This window comes from Solea senegalensis, linkage group LG6 (assembly GCF_019176455.1).
Source record: "Solea senegalensis isolate Sse05_10M linkage group LG6, IFAPA_SoseM_1, whole genome shotgun sequence".
NCBI classification, from domain to species: Eukaryota; Metazoa; Chordata; class Actinopteri; order Pleuronectiformes; family Soleidae; genus Solea; species Solea senegalensis.
Genome location: NC_058026.1, coordinates 17,044,267 through 17,057,220, shown reverse-complemented (window position 1 = coordinate 17,057,220; position 12,954 = coordinate 17,044,267). Strand labels below are relative to the sequence as shown.

Genomic DNA, 12,954 nt, shown 5'->3' with positions numbered 1-12,954 from the left:
AATAGCCAAAATAAACTAAAATAAGCTCAGCTTATTTTAGTTTATTTTATTTGGGTGAACTGACCTGTTAAATATGCAATTCACAACACTGTACTAAACGAAGATGTTACTATGTGGATTTATTGTCGAAAACTTTCATTCAATTTAACTGTGTAATATTATCATAGTATGCAAAGCAACAGTGAGTGATTATATGTGTATCTTTATTTTACAAACAATCACATGAATCCATGACAGGTCCCAACTACAGGTTCAGGCCCTTTTTCCTGTTTATGTTCTTATCCCTATTTGATCAGGTAGATAATGAGAGTACATATGTTTATGTTATGCAAACATTTAATGTTTTATTTGTATAATGCTCTACGGGTCATACAATTAAGATGTATTGTAAATTAAAAAATATATATACAGTATATATCAGTGACAATACACTAGTTTTTAATGACCAGATAATTTTTCTTTTCTTGATTCCACTTTGTTGGTAAAACTTAAATTATTTACATGTTGCATTTTGTTTCTCACACAGACTTCCAATAGTTTTCTATCCTGCTGATAAAGTGTGTCAAGTCCCCTCTTTGTTTGCAATTAGTGAGGTCCTCTATCAGTCGTTTTTTCAAAGAAAAAACAGTCTCACTGTAGTCAACACTGACAGGAGCCATGGGTGGAGACCAACGCCAAAGTGGAGGAATGTACCAGCTGCAATTGTCTGCGTCAAACTCCATCACATCTGAGATCTTCATGACGTTGGCCTTTTTCATTGCTGCGTCCTCACTGATTATTTCATCAAGTTGCTCTACCAGCTCTTTGTCTTTCTTCTTCCTCTCTACAACAGACATGTTAACATGTACAAAATGACAAAATGGCCGGTTGCCCACGCCCTTCAACCTCGTGAAAGCCTGCAGCACCATCTTTAAGACATCCTTCTTGCTGGAGTCGTCCCCGGGAACACAGACGATTGTGACGTCACTGAGTGCCACACCGAGGCTCGCTACCTCCTTGTCACGTTCATGGCTGTGATCCTCTTGAACCATCTGTTGTGGTTTAAGTCCCTCGGTGTCGATGAGCACGATGCAGTCACATCCGACTTCATCCCTCACGTCTTCGTTGACATTTAGCAGCTGAATAAATGCCCCTTTGGTGCACGTTGCTTTACCAACAGCAAACCTGACTCCAAATATTGTGTTGAGCAGAGTTGATTTCCCTACATTCTCAGCTCCGATCACTGTAATGACTTTGAGCTTACTGTTGGAATGCATTAAGTCATGCAGCTCAGTAAGTACGTCATGGATCCATTTCGTGGGGATATTTGCTGCATCTCCATCAACAAGTTCAAGAGGGAAACCATCCAGCAGCATCTGAGCATACAGTCCAGGGAGCTGTTCAATGGTCTTTCTCTGACGGCTGTATTCTGGCAGGTAGCTCACACACTCATACAGCTGCCCACACTCACGAAAAAAGTGCTCAAGGTGCAGAGAACAAACAGAAATTTGCTTGTCAATTTTGTCAATCTTTTCAGTTTTTATTGGAGACTCCTGGAGCAGCATTTTGTATTGATCCTGCAGAGATGACAGATGGTGCCGGGACAGATTGTCCAATTCTATTTCCAGCCATTTCATGAAATAGCAGCGCTGAACCTCTGAGGTGACCACCCCATGAAGGAAGCTCAACCCTGCAGCTGTCATCTCAAATCTTTGCTGCTTCCTTTTAAGCTCTTTTTGTTTTGTTTTCAAAGACCTCTTGTAGACTTCAGGGTTCTGGGTGCCAGCTTTCCTCATTCTCCAGCACTCTGTTTCAATCCATGAGATCGCTTTCCAAATGTTTCCTTGAAATGGCAGTTGTGTGTCCTTGAAATCAGAGATGTTGGTTACATGTTTGGTTATTTGTTCCACATTGTTCCGGGCACTCTTGCATTCATCGCTGTCCTCGTCAACCAGGATTTCACACCAGCGAGCTCTTTCAGCCTGATGTTCAACAGACATTATGTTTTGGCACTTTTCTAGTGTCTTAGAGATTGATTCCTGGAGAGCTTTTGTCAACTCTATGTCAGTCTTTTTCTTCTGGCTAACATTTGTCATCTTTAAATCTTTAAATTTCGTCATCATTTTCAGCGTAAACATTTTCTCCACTGTGCTGCTAATCAGGATGACATTTGCTTTCATTTCCTTCCCTTCCAGACACTTTAAGTAATCAATTTCTGATTCAGTACAGAAGATGTAAACAATGGCCGATGTTTGACAGAGGAATGAGAATTGTTTGTCAAAAGCCCTGATGTCTCCTCTGAGGTTTGCAACAGCCAGTGGCTTCATGAATTTGTCAATGGTCCTGTTTCCACATGGGAGATACCAGCTGATTTCAACTAGCCCGTCTGAAATCCTCCTGGGAACATCACCACACACCATGTTACGATGATAAAATCTGTCATGGTACTGCTGGGTGTTACTGAGCAGTTTGTTCAAGATCAAAGACTTGGATAGGGCTGTCCTCCCCAGCCGGACGAATGACACCAAAGGAATGTCAGTATACACAATTCTTTCCTCACAGTTTAACTTTTGGAGTGCCTGCTGTGAAGGTCGGAAGGTTTGGACTATTTCACGCATGGCCCACAACATCAATGTCATTTCTCTCGTTTCACTGTTGGGCAGCAGGAGAGGGATGGCGAACTGGCAGAGTGCCATTTTTAGAACTATGCTCTGCTGAAGAAAAGCATCTGAACAGAGCAACAGTGCAGTAATCAGATCCAGGGGGTTGATGGCATTGTTCTTGTCTGCGTCTGCATCATACAACACACATTTGACACTTCTAGCATTTGCATTCAACACCTTAAGTTTCTTCACAAAGGCCCCAGGAAGTGACTTTGCACTTTGAAGTTTATTCTCTGAAACATCGTCTTTATTTATCTCCAGGATGGTACTGAGTGTGAGCTTGTTGTCATATTGCTCTTCAAGTCCAATCTTTGATAGCACCTCCCTGAGACTGGGCTCTGTGAATTAATAAGGTAACAATTAATGCAGAGAATGCTATATTATTTATATGCAGCTCTACAAGATGTAACCTAATGTTCAATATGGAGTTTTCGGTGGTTTCAAGAGGCTTTGTTAAATCTGAGGTTTTTGCCATTGTGTTGTGTTGGCCCATGTCTCTGTGTCTCTTTGTTTGTACATTACATTCACTTAACCCATTCCCTAAAACCTTCAATGATGACACAATATTTCACTCCAGTTTGGCTCTTCTTTAGGAAATCATGGTTTAAAATCATTGATTTTCCACTTCAGTGAAATGACTCTAACCTGAAGAAGATCCATACCAGATCAAGATGTTGTATCCTCAATAAAAGAGTGTGTGGAGTCCCCTTCCTTTTGCACTTTGTATTCTGAGGTGATGGATATTTAATGGCTCATTGTTGTTTACACTGCCGAAACTAGTGTGGACAATAAATCATCTCCTGATGTCAGTGCCTCTGTACTTTACTTTTAATAGTGTGATGTGTAATGTTTCTGCTGTAGGTCTAATAGTTTGGCTTGACAGAGCCTGTTCTCAGATGAAGGATGCAGCCTACAAACAATGTCACCTACTGTAATTTCATGACATGACATGGGGAAAAAAAATTCATTTGAATACTAATACGGAATACTAATTAATTCCTACAAAAAAGGTATACTGTACATCCATCCATCCATCTTCTACCGCTTTATCCTCTCATGCAAACATTTTTTTATTAATTGATTAATTAGAATTACAATGAACTGTAACTGTAACTATGAGTAAGCAGGAAGGTAATCTACAGTATTTTCTCACCTGTATGTATAGTGATAGAGGCCGGTTTACTGCACTGATTGTTCAACACCGTTGACACAGATATAGTGTACTCTGTTTCTGGTTCCAGATCTGAGAACATTTTGTAGCAATCCTTCGTGTGTATTGCTAACGGCATTTTCCCAGGACTTGTGACAGTTATAAGGAACTGATGTGGATTTCCCTCCATGCCGTCTGCTTTAGACCATTTCAAGGAAAAAGCCGTGGCCTCTGCATGTCCTTTTGTTAGGTGTCGAGGACGTGGCACCGCTGTAAGACAGCAGTCATTTGTGAGAAAATAGTTTTTCACTTAATCAAAACTGGGAACACACTGCAGATAAAAGAAGATCCTGGCGTGTCTAATATTACCTGTGAAAACAGATGCTGTGATCCACTCACTCAAATTGCCGTCCTCGTCCTCTGTGGCCACACTGAAGAAATACTTTTGTCCGAGTTGAAGGTTGTTTATTTCAATTTTATTGAAATCCTTGATGACCAAGCTTCCTTCCTCCCTCTTTAACGAGCTCCACTGCAGTTGGAAGCTCCCACGCCCCTCCAGTCCTTTTGGGAGGCCCCAGCTCAGGACCACAGAGTTTGACTCCACTAACAGGAACTCAATTTTCCCAGGAGGGGGCACCACTGACAAATATAAGAACAGTACACATAAATATTTTTGCCATTTGCACACTCAGTTTAGGCCTAAAAGACATGACGTGAACACACACTTGATTGGGATCTGCACGCTCCATTTAGACAGGTAACATTGGAGAAAGAAAACAGGTTTGAAGAATCAAAGGTTTTCAAAAAGGTTCACTTTACCTTGCTCAATTTTTACAGACAGAGCCACCATTAATGGGATCAGTAAAACCTCTGCCTTTCCTGCTGAAACATGCCAAAATGGCTCCTGTGCAAAAGGCCCATTCCATTTCATTTCAACACTTTTTATTTGGCCTTTTGTGTGATTTGGTTGGATGGTTGGTTTGCAAGTCAATAAAACTTGATGTACAAGACAGATGTTGTTGTCCTTTGGCTTGCAGGATGCAGTATGAGATATAATAGAAAGGCAGTATAAAATAATTATACAGATATTTCTTCTTTGTTTTGTTTTCATAGAATGAACACCTTGTAATTAAATCAGGAGCTAATTAAACACCTTTTTCCAACATGCTTGGAAGGGAAGCGTGAGAAGGTTTGTCATTAAGATCACGTTTTTGTTGCTCTTTGTGATTATTTCCTGTTGTATTTTGGTCAGTTACATTCACCTCACTATTTAGCGATGGTTCACTTTTTGGTTTCTGCCAGTCTGTCTATCTCTAGACAGTAGGCATACCAGCATTTTTGCTCATATTGTGTATGCCCTGCTGTGTTTTGTTTGGATCTTGTCTTCAGCCTGTGCAATTTTGATACGTTTGCCAATATTTGGCCGTCTGTCTTCTGGATTTTTTTAGTCTTTTTAAAATGATCTTGCTGCTTTGTCCCAATTTAGAGTGGTGTCCTGTATTTCAGTCAGTTGATCAATGTGTTTGTATGGACACTATTTTTCTTCTGATACTGCAGTAAAACACTGAAAATTGGGTGGAGGTTATCTGGCTGAAGAAGCGGGAGTTTACAGCTAGGTTAAGAGTTGCCCAATCCACGTTACATAGACTTTAGGCACTTTGTTCTCTATGTTGTGAATAAATCTTCAGTTAGACAGATATCGTGATGTATCGCTTTATGATTAGCTTGCACTATACTGATTATCACAGAATTGTATCATGAGGTTATTAGTATTGTGAACCATGTGGCACATATATCATGAGGTACCCTATGATTCCCACCCCTATTGTGGGAAAAAAATTGTATTTTTCAATGACAGTATGGTTTTAGTCTCTTTCTATGGCCCCGTTTTACCACATGCAGTTTATTATACTCACCTGTAGCAGGTTGACTGATGTGTTTGTATTCTTTACCCCAAGATGTCTAAAGTAGAATGTTAATAAACATTATACAACACAAAGTATCTGCGGGTATTTTTCTTTTAATTTTACACATTTTTAGATTCTAACCTGACTCGCTGCTGGCTCCGCCCTCTGCAAAACAACGTCATGTCCTCTGTGATTTGTTCGGACACAAATGCAGCACACCGGAATCTGATCAGTTCTACAGAAGAAATCTAGAGACCTTTGGAAGTGCCGACAACGTTTCTCCTCAGCTTCGCGACACACGTCTTTCAGTGTGTGCCTCTGCAGGGCTTCCACGGTGTAGTGGTGGCGGACATGGCATTCACAGTAGGAAATGTTGCAGGTCAGGCAGATTTTCACAGCGGCAGCCGTGCCACACATATCACAGACTACCTCCTCTTCTCTGTTTCCAACAGAAATAAAAAGCATTTAGGATTGTATGTTATGAGTATGTTTTCTTTGAAAGGGAAGTAGTGAAATGACCTGGTTTAAAAAAAATGAGGCTCAAGTCTTCTTCAATAGAACATGAAGAGCATCCACATGAAGGGCATGGAAGGAGCTGGAGCTAATCCCAGGTGACATAGGGTGAAAAGCGGGGTACAACCTGGATGGATCGCCAGTCCATCACAATGCCAACAGAGACTAAGAACCATTCATTATCACATCTATGGTCACTTTAAAGTGTCCAATTCACCTAATCCCTAATCTGCATGGTTTTGGGCTATGGGAGGAAGCCATAGAACCCTTTGGCTTCCTCATCTTGAGGCTACAATGGCTAGCACTGTACCACCATGGGATCGAGAAAATCATTTACATTTTGTAAATTATGTTAAAGCATTTCCAAAACTGACATTGTGGCAATCAAATCAAATATCCAGGTAATACACATTAAACTCAGAAGAGTGAATAGATAAGAAAAGAGGAGTTGAATTAGTCACAAGTCCGACTCACGTTTCTGTACCACAACTGTCCGTTGAAGACAAATCTGTCTCATAGGCGAAATAGTCAGAATCTGGTCTCTTCCCTCTGAAAGAATGATGTAAATTAGAAGATGATCATGCTGAAATTTTTTCTCTAAAACAGAGAGCGATGTCTTTGGACATTTCTATATGCATATGCAGAATATGATATCCCTTGTGTCTTTTCACTGGACAAAACAACAACAAACAAATGCCAAATTCTGTTTCCATATCATCATCAAGTTCACATTATTAATGAAGTATGTGTCACTCCTTACTGTTGTCTGAAATGAAGAGGGATGTCCATTGATGCCTTGGCTGTCTCACAGGCAGAATAATGGTTAGCTTATAATGGTATATTTGTGGGGCTAGACCTAAATATGGCACAATAATGTGATGACTTTGCAAATAAGTGCATTCGTTGGTAAAGACCTGTAATGTTGAAAACCTGTGTCAACTGGGGTAAACATTTAATCCCAGAGAATTCAGATTGTTTCTACATATTGTTTAAACCAAATTAAATCCACACTCGATTTCAATATATACATCTCTACATACTGCTATTTTTTTGCTAATTCATACAATAAAAAAAATGTATGATTGCTTATTTGGTTCATATGGTAAGAGGGATAAAGGATAAATGGAAAAACCTCTACAGACATTCAATTGTTATATCTACAGTAACTCCAATATTAATGCCATTATCTTACTGTTGGCTTTTGAAACCGAGAGGGTTTTCCATGGACTGACCAGACCTCACACTCAAACATCCACTGGACAGGGATGGCGTTCTTCTGAAATTGTATTCACACAGGTCAAGTCTCACTGAGAATAACACATCTTAATATCTGACCAAGAAAGAAGGGAAACACATTTTAACATGACAGTAGTCAAAGAAATAAAACATAATACCTATGCAGCATTACACCCCTTGGGGTCCAGATTTTTTCGCTGCGCTTTAAAGATGATTTAACTCCCCCCAAAAGTGATCCAGTGTGAGAGTTTATGCTCCTTTTGTAATTTATTTGGAAAAAAAAAACAGGCACAGTATAGTGAAAAACTTTCTTTTCATGTTTAGTTTAGATTCTGGGAACCAATATTTGAAAGGCATTACTTGAGCCCAGACGTGTATGTAAACAGATACGTAGGAATCAGACAACGAATAGATTTGTCAACAAAAGTGAGTTATGCGAGTGAATCTACAGACAAACAGAGAGGACACGGTAGCAGTAGACGCAATTTCAAAGGCCAGAGATTAACCACATAGTGCACAGTGATGCACAACCTCTGTTCAATAAATAAATATTAAATAATTTTTTGTCATTAAAAAGGTAAATTTGACTGTGATTATGTTTGTAATCTCATTTGTAACTGTTTATTTTCATTCTGTAAAGCTTGTCGCTTGGCTGGAGCATCTGTCATAACAGTCGTCCAACCGTGAGATACCGGGGTGGGACATGCAGTAGGCAGGTTAGAGAGACTGAGAGAACGTCAGAAAGACGGCGTGGTTGATTGGCTGTAATGCCAGAGTGTTGTTCTCTTGCTAGTATAGATGCAGAGTTTGTCAATGGTACATGGACATACAAAAGCATACAGAAGGTAAATGTTTATAATGTGGTAATCACGGACTGTGTTACTGCTAGTAATGTTGCAATGCGAATGCTAAACGTAATTAGCGATTAGCTCGCGCTAGCATGCTAACGGTTGTTTTACACATGTTAAGCTATGTAGCCTCGTGTTACTTGTTTTGCTAATCGTGTGCTACTGTTAGTTTGCTATGTGACCTCGGAATTAGCTCATGGGAGCGCATTGACTGTCGACATGACTGTATGTGTGTTCGCCAGAGTACAGGACCAGAATAAACCTCTTGGACCTTGTTTGCCTTTGGAGCGGTGAGGGCAGCCATTGGATGTGAGTGAGAAGCTACGTGGGTCAAGGCCGCGGTCACGGGTTTTCTGTTTCCCTCATCGTCATCCATCCATAACCTCCCTACTCCCCTTCTATCGCCTGCACACACAACACACACTAACTGAGGACGGACAGCGTGAGTAACCCAATTGCACGTGCAGTTATTTCTTTTTATTTTACTTATTTGAGTGAAGCGGTCACTGAGTTTTGACCTCACCGAACCCGAGCATCGAAACGGGCTGGCATCTTTTTATTTCAAAGACTGTTAAAACTATAAGTATGGTGTGAATATAGTCATTAGTTTGGACATTGAACTTTTTCTTATTTCAAGAATATGTGAATGTTTCTGAAAGATCTGTGAAAAGATGGGAACGTTTAACAAGTGCTCAGCTTGGGTTGTGTGTAATACACTTTTTTTTAGTACTTTGTGTGAGTGATAATTGCAATTTATTATACATATTGATTGGTTTTATCTTTGCTGCAGTTATTTTAAGTTGATTTGGCACCACAAAACAACTAAAATAACCCAGAACCTACATAGAGTGATGAATTAGAACAGTCACATGAGTGGGGGTTAACAATTATGTAACAATTTTAATAGCCCTGTCGAACAGTTAAGATCAGAATGGAAAAAAACGTCTCTCACTGTTTTCTGAGGTGAAGAGAGACGTCCACTGATGACATCTCTGTCTCACAGACAGAGGACGTTGACCCTGATTTCTTCACACTGAAAAAAAAAAGTTAAAATAAATATACTTTGTAAATATATTTATTTTATTTTTTTCTGGGTAATGTGACATAATAGAAAATGGTACATGTGTATGTGTGTGTATATATATATGCATATGTATATATATATATTAATAAAACAACAGAGACACAGTGAAATCACAGTGAACTCTCATTGTGAATTAAAAGCCAAAATGAGTTTTAAAATGATAGTGGGAGCTGTCCTAACATAGGAGGGAGCATATTCCACAATTTGGGAGTGACAGCTGAAAAAGCTCAGTCACCCCTTGTTTTCAGACATGTACTGGGAGCAACTAAGAGCAGCTGATGCTTTAAACTTAGCACGCATCCATCATTCATCTTCTACAATGAATTGAACAGTCAATTTAGAGTGTGCAATTTGCCTAATCCCCAAATCTGCATGTCTTTGTACTGTGGGGGGGAAACCGGAGAACCCAGAGAAAATCCACGCACACAGGGAGAACATGCAAACTGTAAAGGCATGAGTGCTAACCACTACACCAACCCAACATCAGCAACCCTAAGGGGAAATTTGGTTTTAACTAGGTCAGGAATATTGTACTAGAATATTTAAAAACAAATAATAAAATCTATCTTAAAAACATAAAGGCACTCACTGAAAGGAAGGGGAATGAGTAAGTAAGGGGTTAATGGACAAGATTTTGATACAAAGGATTTTCAGCAGATGAGCAAATGATTATCTTTCAATTGTTTAAATCATCATATCTTACTGTTTGCTTTGGAAACCAATAGGGTTTTCCATGGACTGATCAGACATCGCGTTTGAACACCCACTGGACGTTGACCAGGGTGTCTTCAATCTGGAATTATATTCATTCTGCATTTCAGAAGATGTTTTAACGACAGCACCTTTTCCTCTGTTTTTCTAATATCATATAAACATTTAGTCACATAATGTCACCTTTCAAATCTTTGTTTTAGCATTTACACACAGTTCACACTAATAGATTTTTTTACAAATACAACTTTCTTAACAGCACGTGTTTACAATAGTTGTGAATATTACAACCAAGTAAATCAAACAAAATTGCTTTATGGAGGAGGCTTGTACCTTTTGCCCTTGTCCTTTTGGCCAGCAGACATTTCTGACAAGTCATTGTCATGGAATTTGGACAGAACACTCTTCTCATTCACCGACATGTTTAAAGAGTAGAATTACTCTGCTGAACCGTCAGTTTTCCTATTACATGATAATGCAACAAGTATAGAGATGAAGTGTCAATACCAAAAAGAAGACCACAAGAATATCATGATGATTTAAATAAGGTATGGAAAACCAGGTTGAATGATTTTCAGAATTATTTCAATTTTGAGTAGTCATAGTCGTATAATAGTATACATTTGAGATTTAGATTTAGATCTTTTTTTTATTTATAGATTTAGAAATAATTGAAAGATCAAAAAGAAAATGTGAGGCTCTTACTTTCCCTTGTCTTCCTTCAAAGAATCCATTCATTCGTTTTATTTTCCACTTCCCTGTACCTTTGGACCATAGAGCTATGGAACTATAAAATATGTATTAATACTGATCTGCTGATCCATTTGCAGTAAGTGAAATAGTCGGTTAATTATTAATCATTAGGTGATGTCTTTGAATCACAAATTAGTCTGAAAACCTGACTGTGTTACCAAGATACCAAGTTACCAACAAAATTAGAAAATAGGTTAATTTTAGGATACATTATGTAAATTAGTGAATGGAACAACTGATCAAGAGGTATAACCCTGAGCAAGATACCCAATCCTTATTGCTCATCATTAATTGGATATCCTAAGTTGACCCCAGCTACATGTCTCAAGCCCAGATCAATTTGAGGATTGTGTTTGGAAGGAAATCATGCACGAAAATATCTGCCAAATCAAAATGGATCATCTGCTGTGGTGACACCTGGAGAGGGAGATTTTGTATAAAGGAGGAGCTTATTTAAACCACTTTGTATGTATCAAGATTCTTGAGCACCAGTGCAAATATGCATTGCAATTTTTAGGTCCAGAGCCTAACCTTTAGGAGCATATGAGCAGAATTTGAATAAACCACCCATTGTATAAGTTTAAAATAGCATTAAATCTTGTGCTTCTATGTTTTTTAACAGCAGCCCGAACTGACAAACCAGTCAGAGTCTGTGTTTCGCATTTAAATATTTTCTCAGTTGGTGCTTGGTATAAAAGTTTGAGAACCACTGCTCTATAGTCGAGATAATGGGGGAAAAAAGAATCAGAAGCTTAAAGACAATGGAGCCATGCAGACATCTTCTATCTGTTACACTGATTTAGTGAATAAATAAAGTGCATTTATGAAAAATAAAGAATCATCAAACTCTTTTCCATAGCCATAGTTGGTGTAGCATTTTATATGTTGTAGCATCATTATGTTTTTCTAAAATGAGCTTTTACATGAAATGATGGGAATGAAGACAACCTCTAATGTTTCAAAATTATTCAAGGCTAAGAAAGAATTGTAAGAAATGATTCCACGAAAAAAGAAATCACCTACCTGAAAGAATCACCGGGAGAATCTAGTCCACGTTTAGTGTTTAGGTTGCATGATATGACAGAGGCAACGTTACTGGCCCCGCCCTACTCTTTTTAATATGTAACTAATTCTTAGACACTTGCAGGCTGAGACTCATCTGAACAAAAGATCTGTGAGAAAATAACCTAGAAATGTGTAATGATAATAATGTGCTATGTTGGTTTTCTGTTTGAAATGGTGTGTGCGCACACTGTACATCACAGTAAGTGGTGACACAATCTTAGCACACTGGGGAGTTAAAGAGAGAGAGAGAGTGTGTGTGTGTGTGTGTTAAAGTGCAAGTTCCACAGATGATAAAATGTCACACAGGTTTGGGAACCATATAAAGTTGTATGATTAATGAAGAGTTATGAAATCGTGTTGCAGGCCTGAATCATTTCACATGGTTGTCTGTTGCAGATAAAACAAACAAAAAAACATCTACATGCTAATGGCTACTATGCAGATTCTCAACAAAATACCAAAAGTAAAGCAAAAATATGTCCTAGGTATCCAGATTGAAGTAGGTCTGTGAGGCTGTTGTGTTGCTGTATCATACGCCGATGCCTCTGGTGAGGACTCACACCTCCAGACCTCTGTAGCTCTCTGTGTCTGTTGAGTGATCTGCTGAAGTAGAATCAGTGCTGCACCTCACACGTCATGTTTGCTGACCAGCTCAGTTTACTGAAGATGTGCAGAACCAGGACCTCGATCCATAGTGATTACGATTCCTAAAATCTAGAATCAGCTCCTTGATTTTGATTGTGTTAAAAACCAGGCAGTTTTTCTCACCATTAGTACTCACTAGTGTAGGTGTACAGATTGTGGGAACGAGCTATCATGTGCAATACAAAAGAAAATATATTTCATGTTTTAAGGCAAACCAGCCTGTATTAGAGGCTGCACTTTCTGTGATTTTCCTCTTTGTTAGATGCTATCCCAGTTTCTTTCCTCTTATGTTTTTTTTTTGGACCCATTTTCCTGTTTCTGTTAACCTTTCCACACACCAGGTGCTCATTAACCTGCCACACATCGGCCACCTGCCATTAAAGCCCTGTTTTTCCTCACC

General features: G+C 39.0%; 1 protein-coding gene across 3 annotated transcripts; it reads right to left on the bottom strand.

Moving 5' to 3' along the window:
* Positions 1-452: 452 nt before the first annotated feature.
* LOC122771501 (up-regulator of cell proliferation-like) lies at positions 453-12,129 on the bottom strand. 3 transcript variants are annotated; one of them, XM_044029109.1, is made up of 12 exons: positions 11,868-12,129; positions 10,797-10,878; positions 10,425-10,553; positions 10,084-10,173; positions 9,249-9,329; positions 7,405-7,488; positions 6,687-6,761; positions 5,841-6,138; positions 5,709-5,754; positions 4,162-4,431; positions 3,796-4,062; positions 453-2,980 (listed from the first exon to the last, which is right to left on the bottom strand). In XM_044029109.1, exons 3-12 carry the CDS (start codon positions 10,511-10,513, stop codon positions 519-521), a joined length of 3,762 nt encoding a protein of 1,253 aa, XP_043885044.1. In that variant the 5' UTR covers positions 10,514-10,553; positions 10,797-10,878; positions 11,868-12,129; the 3' UTR covers positions 453-518. The 3 variants fall into 3 exon arrangements, with proteins under 3 accessions (XP_043885044.1, XP_043885045.1, XP_043885046.1); XM_044029110.1 differs by lacking the exon at positions 10,797-10,878; XM_044029111.1 differs by lacking the exons at positions 10,084-10,173; positions 10,425-10,553; positions 10,797-10,878 and having other exon boundaries at positions 11,868-12,128.
* Between the last annotated feature and the right edge of the window lie 825 nt (positions 12,130-12,954).